The sequence below is a fragment of the Dasypus novemcinctus genome, chromosome 1 (genome assembly GCF_030445035.2).
Source record: "Dasypus novemcinctus isolate mDasNov1 chromosome 1, mDasNov1.1.hap2, whole genome shotgun sequence".
In the NCBI taxonomy this organism is placed as follows: domain Eukaryota; kingdom Metazoa; phylum Chordata; class Mammalia; order Cingulata; family Dasypodidae; genus Dasypus; species Dasypus novemcinctus.
The window spans coordinates 206,443,632-206,456,382 of record NC_080673.1 but is presented as its reverse complement, the minus strand read 5'-3'; the positions used below and the strand labels follow the sequence as shown (position 1 = coordinate 206,456,382).

The 12,751-nt window shown below is 40.3% G+C and overlaps 1 protein-coding gene across 1 annotated transcript in view; it reads left to right on the top strand.

Annotated features, from left to right (window-relative positions):
• Window positions 1-12,751, top strand: part of GRK4 (G protein-coupled receptor kinase 4) — a 116,400-nt gene that overhangs the window by 14,520 nt on the left and 89,129 nt on the right. The window contains exon 3 of the mRNA XM_058301345.2: window positions 9,218-9,307. Within this exon, the coding sequence (XP_058157328.2) occupies window positions 9,218-9,307 (90 nt within the window). The remainder of the gene's footprint in view (window positions 1-9,217; window positions 9,308-12,751) is intronic.

The following is a 12,751-nucleotide window of genomic DNA, read 5'->3' as shown; positions in this document are numbered from 1 at the left end:
AGAGAGCAGAGAGTGAGCACAAACAACAAGGTGGGAATTAAATAAAATATATCTGGAAAAAAAAAGTAAAAACAATGAGTAGACAACAACCAAAAAAAACCCAAAAAACAAACACGGCAGAGAATGGATTGGCAAAAGCAGTTAAGTACCTGCCTCCCACATGGAAGGCCCCAGGTTCAGTACCCAGTGCCTCCTAAAGAAAAAACAAACAGATAATGAGAAGGCAACAAGCAGACAATGAGAGCAAACAATGAGAAAATAGAGGAGAGCCATCTCAGGGAGGGTAAAAAAAGTGTATTAATTAAGAGGGGTGCTGACACAAAGTACCAGAAATCTGTTGGCTTTTATAAAGGTTATTTATTTGGGGTAAACGCTTACAGTTACAGAGTCCAACAAGGTTGATTTCTCACTAAAGTAAGTTGTCATGTGTTGAAGCGAGATGGTGGGTGATCTCTCCTGGTCTCTTCTTCCTTCTTCTCAAGGCTCCACGGGCCCAACTTCTTCCAATCTCAGCTGTAGTTTGGCATAGGGCTAGTTCTCTCAGGGCTTCTCAGCTGCTCTGTTTGCATCACAAGGTTAGCTGTAAACTATCAGGCTTCTCTGTGGGTCCTCAGGATCAAAACTGACTAAGTTCTCTCTTCTGTGCATGTCTGTTTTAATCAGCCGACCACAGGGGCAGGGACTCAACTCTGAATCATGCCCTACTGATGTGGTTGAAGCAAAGCCCTAATCTTGATGTTATCAAGTTGACATAAAATCTTTTAATTTAATACAATCAAAGGGTATAATGCCCAGAGGAACAGAGCAGTTTACAAACATATCTTTTTTTGGAATTCATAAATAATATCAAACTGCTACAAAAAGTGTGTTGTTTAATCTCCATATATTTATCAATTTTCCCTTTTTCTGTCCATTATTGATTTCCAGCTTCACTCTATTATGATCAGAGAAAGTGTTCTGTAAAATTTCAGTATTTCAAATTTATTGAGACTTGTCTTGTGTGTGACCCAACATATGGTCTATCTTGGAGAAGGATCCATGAGCACTTGAAAGGAATGTATGTCCTGGTGTTTTGGGGTGCAATGCTCTATAGGTGTGTGTTAGGTCTAGTTCATTTATCATGTTATTCAAGCTATCTTTATTTATCCTCTACCCAGAAGTTCTGGCCAATACTGAGAATGGTATACTGAAGTCTCCAGCTGTTATTGTAGAGACAGCTATTTCTCCCTTCAGCTTTGTCAATGTGCCTCATGTATCCTGGGGCACTCAAGTTAGTTGTATAAATATTCAGTATAGTTATTTCTTCGTGGTGAATTGCCCCTTTTATTAATATGTAATGAAATCTTTATCCCATATAATGGTTTTGCATTTAAAATGTATTTTGTCATATATTGGTATAGCTACTCTAGCTCTTTTAGGTATAGTATTTGCATGGAATATCTTTGTTCAGCCTTTCACTTTCTACCTGGTTGTGTCCTTAGATCTGAGGTGAGTCTCTTGTAGACAACATATAGACAGCACATATTTTTTTAATCCATTCTATCAGTCTACATCTTTTGATTGGGGAGGTCAAGCCATTAATACTGAATGTTATTACTGTAAAGGCATTACTTCATCCATTTTGGCCTTTGGCTCTCTGTGGTCATACTGTACTATTGTCTATATTTTTACCCTGTAGTTTACCCTTCCTAATAATCTTCATTTCTACACTCTTCTCCAAGTCTCTCATCCTTATTTTTTTCCTTTCAGGCTGCAGCACTCTCTTTACTGTCTCTTTTAATTCCAGTCTTTTGGTGACATATTCTATCAGTTTTTGTTTATCTTTAAAGACTTTGAATTCATTCTCATTTTTGAAGGACAGTTTTGCGAGATACAGAATTCATGGCTGGCAGTTTTTCTCTCCTGGTATTTTAAATACATCATACCATTTTCTTCTCTCCTCCACGGTTTCTGGTGACAGTTCAGCACGTAATCTTATTCAGGTTTCCTTGTGTGTGATGCTTTGCTTTTCTCTTGCTGTTTTCAGAATCCTCTCTTTATCTCTGATATTTGTCATTCTGAATAGTAGGTGTCTTGGGATAGGTCTGGTTGGGTTCTGTTTGGGGTGTATTGTCCTTCTTGGGTATTAATATTTATGTCATTCATAAGGGTTGTGAAGATTTTGGTCATTATTTCCTCGGATATTCTTTCTGCCTCTTTTCCATTCTCTTCTCCTTCTGGGACACTGGTAATGCATATGTTTGTGCATTTCACATTGTCATTCAGTTCCCTGAGATGTTCCTTTTTTTTTTTTAAGATTTATTTATTTATTTCTCTCCCCTCCCCCCCACCCAGGTTGTCTGTTCTCTGTGTCTATTTGCTGTGTCTTCTTTGTCCGTTGTTGTCAGCAGCATGGGAATCTGTCTTTCTTTTTGTTGCGTCATCTTGTTGTGTCAGTTCTCCATGTGTGTGGCACCATTCCTGGGCAGGCTGCACTTTCGCACTGGGCGGCTCTCCTTACGGGGCGCACTCCTTGCATGTGGGGCTCCCCTATGTGGGGGACACCCCTGCGTGGCATGGCACTCCTTGCGCGCATCAGCACCGCGCATGAGCCAGCTCCACACGGGTCAAGGGGTATGAACCGCAGACCTCCCATGTGGTAGACGGATGCCCTAACCACTGGGCCAAGTCTGCCGCATGAGACGTTTCATTTTTTCCGTTCTCTTTTCATTCTATTCTCCTGTCTTTTCCAGTTTGGACATTCTACCTCCGAAATCACTGATTCTATCTTCAAGCAATCCAAATCTGCTCTAATATGCCTCTAATGTATTTTTAATCTTATTCATCTTGTCTTTCATTCTCATAAGCCTTCTTTGCAGGCTTTCAGATTGTTCCTTATGCTCACCCAGTGTCATCTTAATATCCTTTATCTCTTTAGTCATATTTTCTTTCAATTCTTTGAATTGATTTAGGAGAGTTGTACGATTATCATTGATTAGTTGCATTAAGTCCTGTATCTCTTCAGGATATTTGGTTTATTCTTTTGGCTGGGCCATCTCTTCCTGTTTCCTAGTATGACTTGTAATTTTTTGCTAATGTGTATGCATCTGAATATGTTGGTATATTTACCATGATGCCCAGTGTATAGTCAGCCAGAGGAGTGCTGATGCAAAATACCAGAAATCAATTGGTTTTTATAAAGGGTATTTATTTGGGATAGTAGCTTACAGCTACCAGGCTGTAAAGCATAAGTTACTTCCCTCACCAAAGTCTATTTGGAGCAAGATGGCTGATGACGTCTGCCAGAGTTCAGGCTTCCTGGGTTCCTACATTCCTGGGGCTTGCTTTTCTCTGGGTTCAAGGTTTCTTCCTTCCTGGTGCTGGCTTCTCTTTCCTCTGGGTACTGACTTCCCGGGTCTTCAGCATCAAACTCTAACATCGGAAATCCCCAACTCTGTTCCTTGCCATGCCTTTTATCTGTGAGTCCCCACTCACCAAGGGGTGGGGACTGGGTGGGGACTCAATGCTGTAATCATAACTCAATCATACCCAGGTACAGATCGGATTACAAGCAAAATCCAATATTTGTTTTTGGAATTCATCAATTATATCAAATTGCTACACCCAGTTTCTCTTTTTTACCTATTACTTTGTTTTTTTATAGCTCTTTTTTGATATTTGGTTCAACTTATTCTAAGTCTTTAAAATTGCCCAGCTTAAGTTATTGAAATCAGGTGAGGGACTCACTAATGGGTTGCAGATTTTCTCTCAGAAGTTAGGGTACAATGTGAACCAAAATCAGATTTTGTCCATGCAATTTCCAAACCAGCCAGTAGATGGTGCTTATAGGCATACCTTTCCATGGAGGTGTTTCAATCTCTGTTTTCTTGTGTTTTTTCTGGCCAGAGCTGAGATTTAAAGTGGGCTCTGCTGCCAAATTCACTGAAGAAGAGCCCTCCAATACCCCTTCCCTTTTCACTTGTAACAGCCGACAGGGAGGAAGATGTGTGTTCCCCTCTCAGTCAGCTGCAGTGAGCCAGGGGTTTTACCTAGCTTAATATCTTGAGGGTGGGGGAATGGAGCTCTTTGAAGCTGCTGCAGGGGTTTGGTAGCTCACATTTGTTATTTCAGATTCTTTGTCTCTCTGTCCCTCACCCTCCTGGGAGTCGTGAAGCACTGTTCCAGTCTGCTGACCCCCAAAGCAGGTTCTTTGGACAGCTTTTTTTTTTAAGATTTATTTTTATTTATTTATTTATTTTTACCTCCTTGTTGTTTGTACTTGCTTTGTGTTTTTAGGAGGCACCAGGAACTGAACTCCAATGTGCGAGGGAGGCACCTGATCACTTGAGCTACCTCTGTTTCCTGCTTTGTTGTGTCTCTCGTTATGTTTTTTCTTCTTGTGTTTCTTGTTGCATTAGCTTACCATGCCTGCCTATCTTGTCATCTCGCTGTCTTGCTCATTTTTTCTTTAGGACGCACTGGAAACTTCTGCTCCCTGTTTTGTTGTGTCTCATTATGTTTTTCTTTTTGTGTCTCTTGTTACATCACCTTGTTGTGTTGGCTTGCTGTGCCTGCCCTGTCATGCCAGCTTGCTGTCTTTTCTAGGAGGCACCAGGAACCGAACCATGGAACTTCTGTGTGATAGGCTGGAGCTCAGATGCCTGAGCTACATCCACTTTCCCCTAGGACAGCTTTTGTAGCTTTCTTCATTGTTTTTGTGAGAGAGTTGTACTCTGCCTATCTACTCTGATGCCATCTTCCCACAATTCACTCTCCTCTAAGATATTTTTAATCTCATCCATCATGTTTTTCATTTCCATAAGGTCTGTTACTTTTCATTGCAGGCTTTCAAATTTTTTTTTTTTTAAGATTTATTTATCCATTTCTCCCCCCTTCCTTATTGTTCGCACCCACTGTGTCTGTTTGTTGTGTGCTTGTCTTCTCTTTAGGAGGCACTTGAACCAAACCAGGGACCTCTTGTGTGATGGAGGCACCTAATCCTTTGAACTACCTCTGCTCCCTCTTTTGTTGTATCTCTCATTGTGTTTACTTCATCAATCTCTTTGTTGCATCATCTTGTTGTGTCAGCTCGCCACACCATCCTGTCCCATCTGCTCTCTGTCGTGCTTATCTTCTTTAGGAGGCACCAGAAACTGACCTGGGACTCCCGGGTGATAGGCAGAGGCTCAACTGTTTGAATCACATCCACTTCCCTCAAATTGTTCTTCATGCTCACCCAATGTCTTCTTAATATCCTTTATCTCTTTAGTCATATTTTCCTTCAATTCCTTTAATTAGTGTAGGAGATTTGTGTGATTATAATTGATTAGTTGTCTTGAATCCTGTGTCTCCTCAGGATTTTTGGTTTGTTCCTTTGGCTGGGCCTTCTCTTCCTGTTTCTTAGTATGGCTTGTAAATTATTGCTGATGTGTAGGCATCTGAATATGTTGGGGAATTTACTCTGATAGTCAATTTCTCTGTCCTGCCTAGTGGTTTTGTTTCATGGATCTTTCATTTTTGGTTCAGCTCATTCTAAGTCTTTAAAGTTGTCCAGCTTAAATTATCAGAATAGGACCAGGGCCTTACCAGTGGGTGCAGATGGCACCCAAGGGCTGTGAGGACAGGGTCCTAGAAGCGGTTCCTCCTTGCAGTTTCCTGGCCAGCCAGCAGAGGGAGGCGTGTCCTTCAGCCTCCACTTGCCCTGACTCTGGTCTGCCCAGAGCCGATTCGCAGTGGGCTCTGCTGGCCAGTCTCACTGAAGAGAAACCACTCTCCGCCAACACCATACCGTCCCTCTTCCCAGGGAGGAGGACGTGTGTTCCCCTCTCACCGGGCTGCAGTGACCCTGGGGTTTTATCCAGGCTGGTGGCCTTGGGGGTGGGGGCTAGTCATTCCTGCTTTTCATTTAATCTCTCTGTCCCTTACCCTTCTGAATGATGTGCAGATCCCCAAAGCAGCTCCCTGCTTTTTTCCCTTCCTCCATTGTTTTTGTGAGAGAGTTGAACCCTGCCTACCTACTCTGACACCATCTTCCCAAAGTCTCCAAGTATACTCATTTTTATCTTAAAATGTTACAAGTTCCATGCTAGGACTATCGTCTTATTTATCAAAGCCCAGCTTATTAGTTAGGATAGACTAAGCTGCTGTATCACTGAGACCCCAATCTAATGACGCAAATGTAATGGAAGTTTCCTTTGCTCCTATAACAGTGCAGGGCAGCTGTTCCATCGGTGGCGGCAGTGGTGATGTTTTAGCTATGCAGAGCTGAGTTTGGCCGCTCTAGTTATCACCATTCCAGCCCAGAAGGAAAGGGAATGACTGTTGAAAGGAGTGCAGGTGGCAAGCTATGCTGTAACCAGCAGGCTGGGAAGGGGCACGTGTCCTTTCCACACCCATTCTCCTGACCAGAGCTTTGTCATCTGGCCCCACCTGCAAGGAGGCTGGAAATAGTGTAGCTGGCCGGCCATATGCCAAGGGGCTCTGGGGGAAGGGAAGAGAAGATGAGAATGGTCCAGCACCCATAGCTCTGCACTTACCTTTCCCTCCAACTTACTTCTCATCTCCCAGACTGAGCCTCCTGTAACCAGAAGTGCAGTGGGAAGGGCTGCAGGTGTGGACTTTGAGTGACCATAGCATGCCTTTGAGAGGCCTCTTCAAAACAGTCATCCCTGTATGGCTGCCACCATGTGGCCTGGTTCTCACCATCACGCTTGTGTTCCCAGCTTTCTGGATATGATAAGAATTCAGGAAGAGAAGACTGGAAACTACCCGAAGCCCTCTGTGGTTGCAGCTCATTTGCAGCTGACTTCAGGAGGAAAGTGCCCTAAGTCATTTGATGAAATTACTTCCTTTTTTCCCCCCAGTACTCCTCTTCTGCAGACCAACTGGAAACACTGAAGGAAGAGAATTGTTTTTCCCTTTTCAATCTACAAACTGATTTTGCATGTAAAAAGGAATTCTGAGCAGTGCTCATCAAGAGACTCATCTTGCTGTGTACACTGTGTTATAAGTCATTATGGTAGATTACAACCACTTTGGAGAGAATTTGATGCTATCAATTAACATTGAAATATCATATACCCAAGACTCAAGGATTCCACTTCTGGCCAGAAGTGGTGGTGCAGGAGACATTTACGAGAACATTTGCTCTACAGTATAATCAATAGTGAATGGATGAATAGACATTTGTTGAATGTATACAGCAATTAAAAGGGATACATGCATTCAATAACGATTTATTGGGTGCCTTCTAAGTGCCAGGCATTCATCTGGGTATTGGGGATCCAGCAATGAATGACATACTTTCTGAGGAGTTTACAGTCTAGTCAGGAGACAGGTCCTCACCCAGAACGTCAAATAGACACTAGAGGTGCCAGCTAAGAAGAAGTACTAAAGCTGGCAAGAGAGATAAGCTACCGAGGGTCGGGTTAGCAGACATATGGAGGAGTGCAGTGGACAACAGCAAGGGGCAGGAGAAGAGGGCCCGTGAGTTCCTTGGAAGGCAGGGTCTTGGCTGCCTTGAAAGTCCCCTGTGTGCTCGCAGCATCCAGCACCTGCAAGGTGGACAGGATGTGTCTTCGAGGGAAATGGTGAGGCACTAGGAGGTAGAGTGCCAGTTGGTAGTTGGTTAACCAGTGTTCAGAGCGTGGGAGGAGGACTGAAGGGAAAGTTGAGTACAGTCTTGAACATGCTGACTTTGAAGTGCTCTGGGACATCTGGGGAGTGGGATGTAGGAGCCTAGCACTCACAATCTGATTTGACATATAGAGTGCAGTAGTAGAGGCGTGAAAAGGCTAAGAAAGACCACCTTGCACCTTTGATCGTAATCTTTTTTTTGCATGTGCCTATCAAATCTGTATCTGTAGCTAGGCTCTCTCTCCCTAGCTTGTGTCAGGTCATCCATCTTCTAGATGTCTCCTTCGCTCCAGTTTTCCAAACACCATGTTGAAGGTCTTTCCTTCTGATTTCCCGATTCTTCCTAATGACCTTGGAGTCTTTTCATCATGCCAGGCTAAGCTGTGATGTTTTCTCTTTGATAAAATTCAGTAAAATTTTAGTGCCCCAGAATGCTTGAAATTGATGGCTCTAATTTTTTAAAGAAAGAGTGCTTATTAAAAAAAAAACTTATAAAATCTATGAGTATAATTTTTTTCCATGCTCTCTCTGTGGGATGCTCTTTCTCCAGCTTTTTCTGAGACTTCCTCCTGCATACCCTTCAAGTCTCTGCCTAAATGTGACTGTTGGGAACTGGATCATGACCCCCACGAAAGGCTTGTTCAGGTCCCAGCCCCTGGCCCTGTGGGTCTGGACCCATTTGTAAATGGGACCTTTGAAGATATTTTAGTTAAAGCATGCCCAAACTGGATGGAGGCGGGCCTTAACCCAGTTGGGCCAACGTCCTTATAAGCAGAGATTGGGCACAGAAAAGAAGCCAGGGGAGCAGCCAGGAGGTGGAAGTCAAGGGACTGGGGAAGAGGAAGGAGTGGGTGCCACCATGTGCATTGCCTTGTGACGGAAAAGCCAAGGAAGCCAAGATGACCGGCAGCCAGAAGGCCCCAGCCTGGGGGGCAGCAAGCAGTACATTCCTGTTGTTAAAGCCCACCCATTGCCCGGTATTTGTTTTAGCGTTTGGGAAACTACAGCAGTGACCCTCGCAGAGAACCCTTCTCTGATCTTACCTCAGTCAAAATAGGATGCACGCGTGCACGCACACACACCTCTACCTGCTTGGGATTTTTTCATTTCGTTTATCATGTATGATTAGTTTAATTTTTTATCACTTAGCATTATGTGCTGTTTTTCTCTCTCTCTTACTAGACTGTAGAAGAGGGATTTTTGTCTTTTTTACCATACTGTTTCTGGCATTTAGTAGGTACTCAATAAAGATTTGTTGTATAAGTAATACTTCTAAGCAGCCCTGTACAATACATGATGTTAGATTCAACTTACAAATTTAGAAACTGAGGCTCAGCAGAACTACTGAGAGAAGGTGAAGGTGACATGGTTTCTAAATGACATGCCAGTGACTGATTTATCACTTGGGATTTTTATTCTTCATCACACTGCCTTCCAGATAAGACATATTATCATAAACTTATATTTTTACTCACAGTAAAAATATAATACTCAAACCACCCAGACAGACATAGAAAGATGCGTTAATGGAAGTAGTTATTAGATACTTCTTCTGACTTTCATAATTTTAAAAACTACTTTTTTTTTTTTTTTTAAATCTAAGGCTTTGGCAAAAGAGGTCGTAGTAAAAAATGGAGGGAGATGCTGAAGCTACCCCCTGTCAGCCAGTGCAGTGAACTTAGACATTCCATTGGTGAGTAAATTATACCTCCCCTGTCAGAAAGGAAATTGGCATTGTACCATTTCTTAGTTGTTATTCTCTCTTGATTTCCATATTTGTTTCAAAAATTATATAATGGGTTCTCCTTACAGCTTCATGATTCTTCCCAGGGGAGGGAAAAAACCTTTAGATTTTCTAACCTGCAGTTATGAAGAGTATGACTGTGACATTTTTTATTAAAAGCACTTTAAAAGAAGTAATACATGCTCATTGTTCTATACAGAACAGAAAGTTATTATTAGTAAGTAAAAGTTCCTCTCCCCACAAACCAGCCAGTCATCCTTTCCAGAAGTAAACACTGTTAAACTTCCAGACAGTTTTCAATGCATGTTTACAAGGATTATTGATGATAACTTCAGGAAAAGATTAGTTAATAAAAATAAGGCTTATCAGCATAACGGAATACTCTGTAGCTCTTTAAAAAAGTGAACATGAGCACAAGAAGTCAGATGGAGAACCATGTCTAGTGCCTTCATAACTGTGTTTTTTAAAGTTAGGATTTCCAATTCAAAGAAGGTATGCATTGACATTTTTTATGTCACCTTCCAAAAGGTGTCAGCTTTCCTTCCTGCCAGCTGAATCCACAGCCTTTGCTAACATTGGTTGTCATCAGTGTTTTAAATTGTTTGCTGTACATAATTTGAAGAATGGTCTCTTGTTTTAATTAACGGTTAGCTTGTCTTTTTCTAATTCACTTGTAAAGGTTTTTTATGGATCAAGAGAATTATCCTTTTATCCAGTGTGAATGTATTTTATAATTCCGCTTTTTGGCTTATGAATATTTTTCTATGGAGAGACTTTAATTTTTATATAGATAAATGTATCAATCATTTTGTTCTTAGCTTCTGAACTTTGTGTTGTACTTAGGAAGGACACCTTTACTCTGAGATTATTTTGAAAAACTCAATACATATTTTCTTTTAATACTATTAGAGTTTCTGTTTAAGAAAGTTTCACTGTTTTAACTATCAAAATTAATTTCATTTGGCATAAAGAGGGCAATATTACTTTCCCCTCTCAAAGGACTACCCAGTTGTTTTAACCTCTTTAAGTGTATTTTTTAAAATAATAGCTTTATTAAGTTACAATTCACATACCATACAATTCTTCTATTTAAATTGTCCAATTCAGTGATTTTTAGTGTACACAGAGAGTTGTGCAGTCGTCATTTTGGAATATTTTCAGTTCCCCAAAAGGAAACCTCATACCTATTAGCAGTTACTCATCTCCTCTCCTGCCCTCTCCCAACCCCTGGCAACCACAAATCTATTTTCTCTATATACAGATTTGTCCATCTGGACAGTTCATATAAATGGGAATCATAAAATATGTGGCCTTGTGTGATTTCTTTTACTTGGCATAATATTTTCAAGGTTCATCCATTTTGTAGCATGAATTAGGACTTTTCATTTCTTTCTGTTGCCGAATAATATTCCAGTGTATTGATGTATCACATTTTATTTATCCATTCATCTATTGATGGAATTTTGGGTTGTTTCCACTGTTGGCTAGTATGAATAATGCTGTTCTTTACATTGGTGTACAAGTTTGTGTTAGCACTTTTTCATTTCTATTGGTTTTATACCCCAGAGTAGAAGTGCTGACTCATGGAAACTCTAGTTTTAACTTTTTGAGGAATCACTCTTGCAAAGTGGCTGAACTTTTTTACATTCCCAGCAATAATGAATGAAGATTCCAATTTGTCTGTATCCTTGCCAACACTTAATATATTCCTTTTTTAAAAAAAGTACAGCCATTCTAGTGGGTAGGAAGTAGTATCTCATTGTGGTTTTTTAAAATTTTATTTATTTATTTTTACTGTATTTTTTTGAAAATACTTAGATCACAAAAAATTTTACCTTAAAAAATATGAGGGTCCCATATACCCCACATCCCCCCATCATTGTGGTTTTGAATTGCATTTATCTAATGACTAATGATGTTAGACATCTTTTCATGTGTTTATTGACCATTGCATATCTTTGGAGAATGTTTATTCAAGTCCTTTGCCCATCCTGATAAAGGATATCTATGAAAAATATGCAATTAAATCATGCTTACTAGTGAAAGACTGAATCTCCCCCTAAGATCAGGAACAAGACAAGGATGGCAGCTCTTGTCACTTCTATTCAACATTGTGCTGCAGGTTAATTTGATTGTTTGTCTTTTTATTGTTGAGTTTTAAGAGTTCTCTTTATATTAAGGATACTAGATGCTTACCAACCTCGATGCTTATATGATTTGCAAATATTTTCTCCCATTCTGTAGGTTGTTTTTTCACTTTTTAAAAAATTTATTGAAGTATATCGCTCATAAATAATAAGTGTATAGAAATAGTTGTGAAGTTACAAAACAAACATATATAACATCATACTGGACTCTTATAACTCACCCTACCACCAAAACCTTACATTGTTGTTAAGCCTGTTTAATTAATGATTAAAGAGCATTGTCAAAATATTACTACTAACCAAAGTATTTTCCCCCAACCAACCCTATTATTATTTTTTATGACAGAAGTTGTAAACTTATAAAACAGTCATGCACATGTGCAGAATTCCCAAACAACTCCCCTCTATCAATACACTACACTGTGGTGGAACATTTGTTACAGATAAGAAATCTGATTGTTACCACATCCATAGTATACATTTGGCTCACATTTTCCATACTGCCCCATATCAACACAGTAATCTTTGGTATAGATGCAAGAATATTATATTATTACTGCTAACCAAAGTCCATAGGTCACTCCAGCTGTATTTTTCCCATGCTTCTCCACATTCCCAATACCCTGCACTAGTGATGTACATTTGCTCTAGCTCACAAAGGACACTCTTGCATCTCTACCATCAACCACAATTCTCATCCACCTCTTGGTTTACTGTGCTATTCATTTCCTAAAATTATTCCCTAGCATTCTGTCAGTTGGCATTTACATACCTAGATTACCATTTTCTGACACATCCCCATTTATAAAATAGCCGTTAATCACTATTTGTTACCATCCACTCTATATATTTCCACACTTTTACATTAAAGCTAATTAAAACTTCTCCATACATTAAACATCGGTAGTCCATCTCAGTCCTCCTCTTATCTCCTTTAAGAATCTACCACCTACCACCAGGTCTTGAAGATATTTTCCTAAAATTGTTTCTAGAAACTTCATGGCTCTTGCTTTTAGTTTTAGGTTTTCAATCCATTTTGAGTTGATTTTTGAATAAGGTGTGAGATAGGGGTCCTCTTTCCTTTTGGCTATGGATACCTAGTTTCTTTCAGCACCATTTGTTGAATGGACTGTTTTGCCCAAGCTGTGTAGGTTTGACAGGCTAGTCAAAAATCACTTGACCATACATGTGAGGGTCTGTTTCTGAACCATAAATTTGGTTCCATTGGTCTAAGTCTGTCTTTATG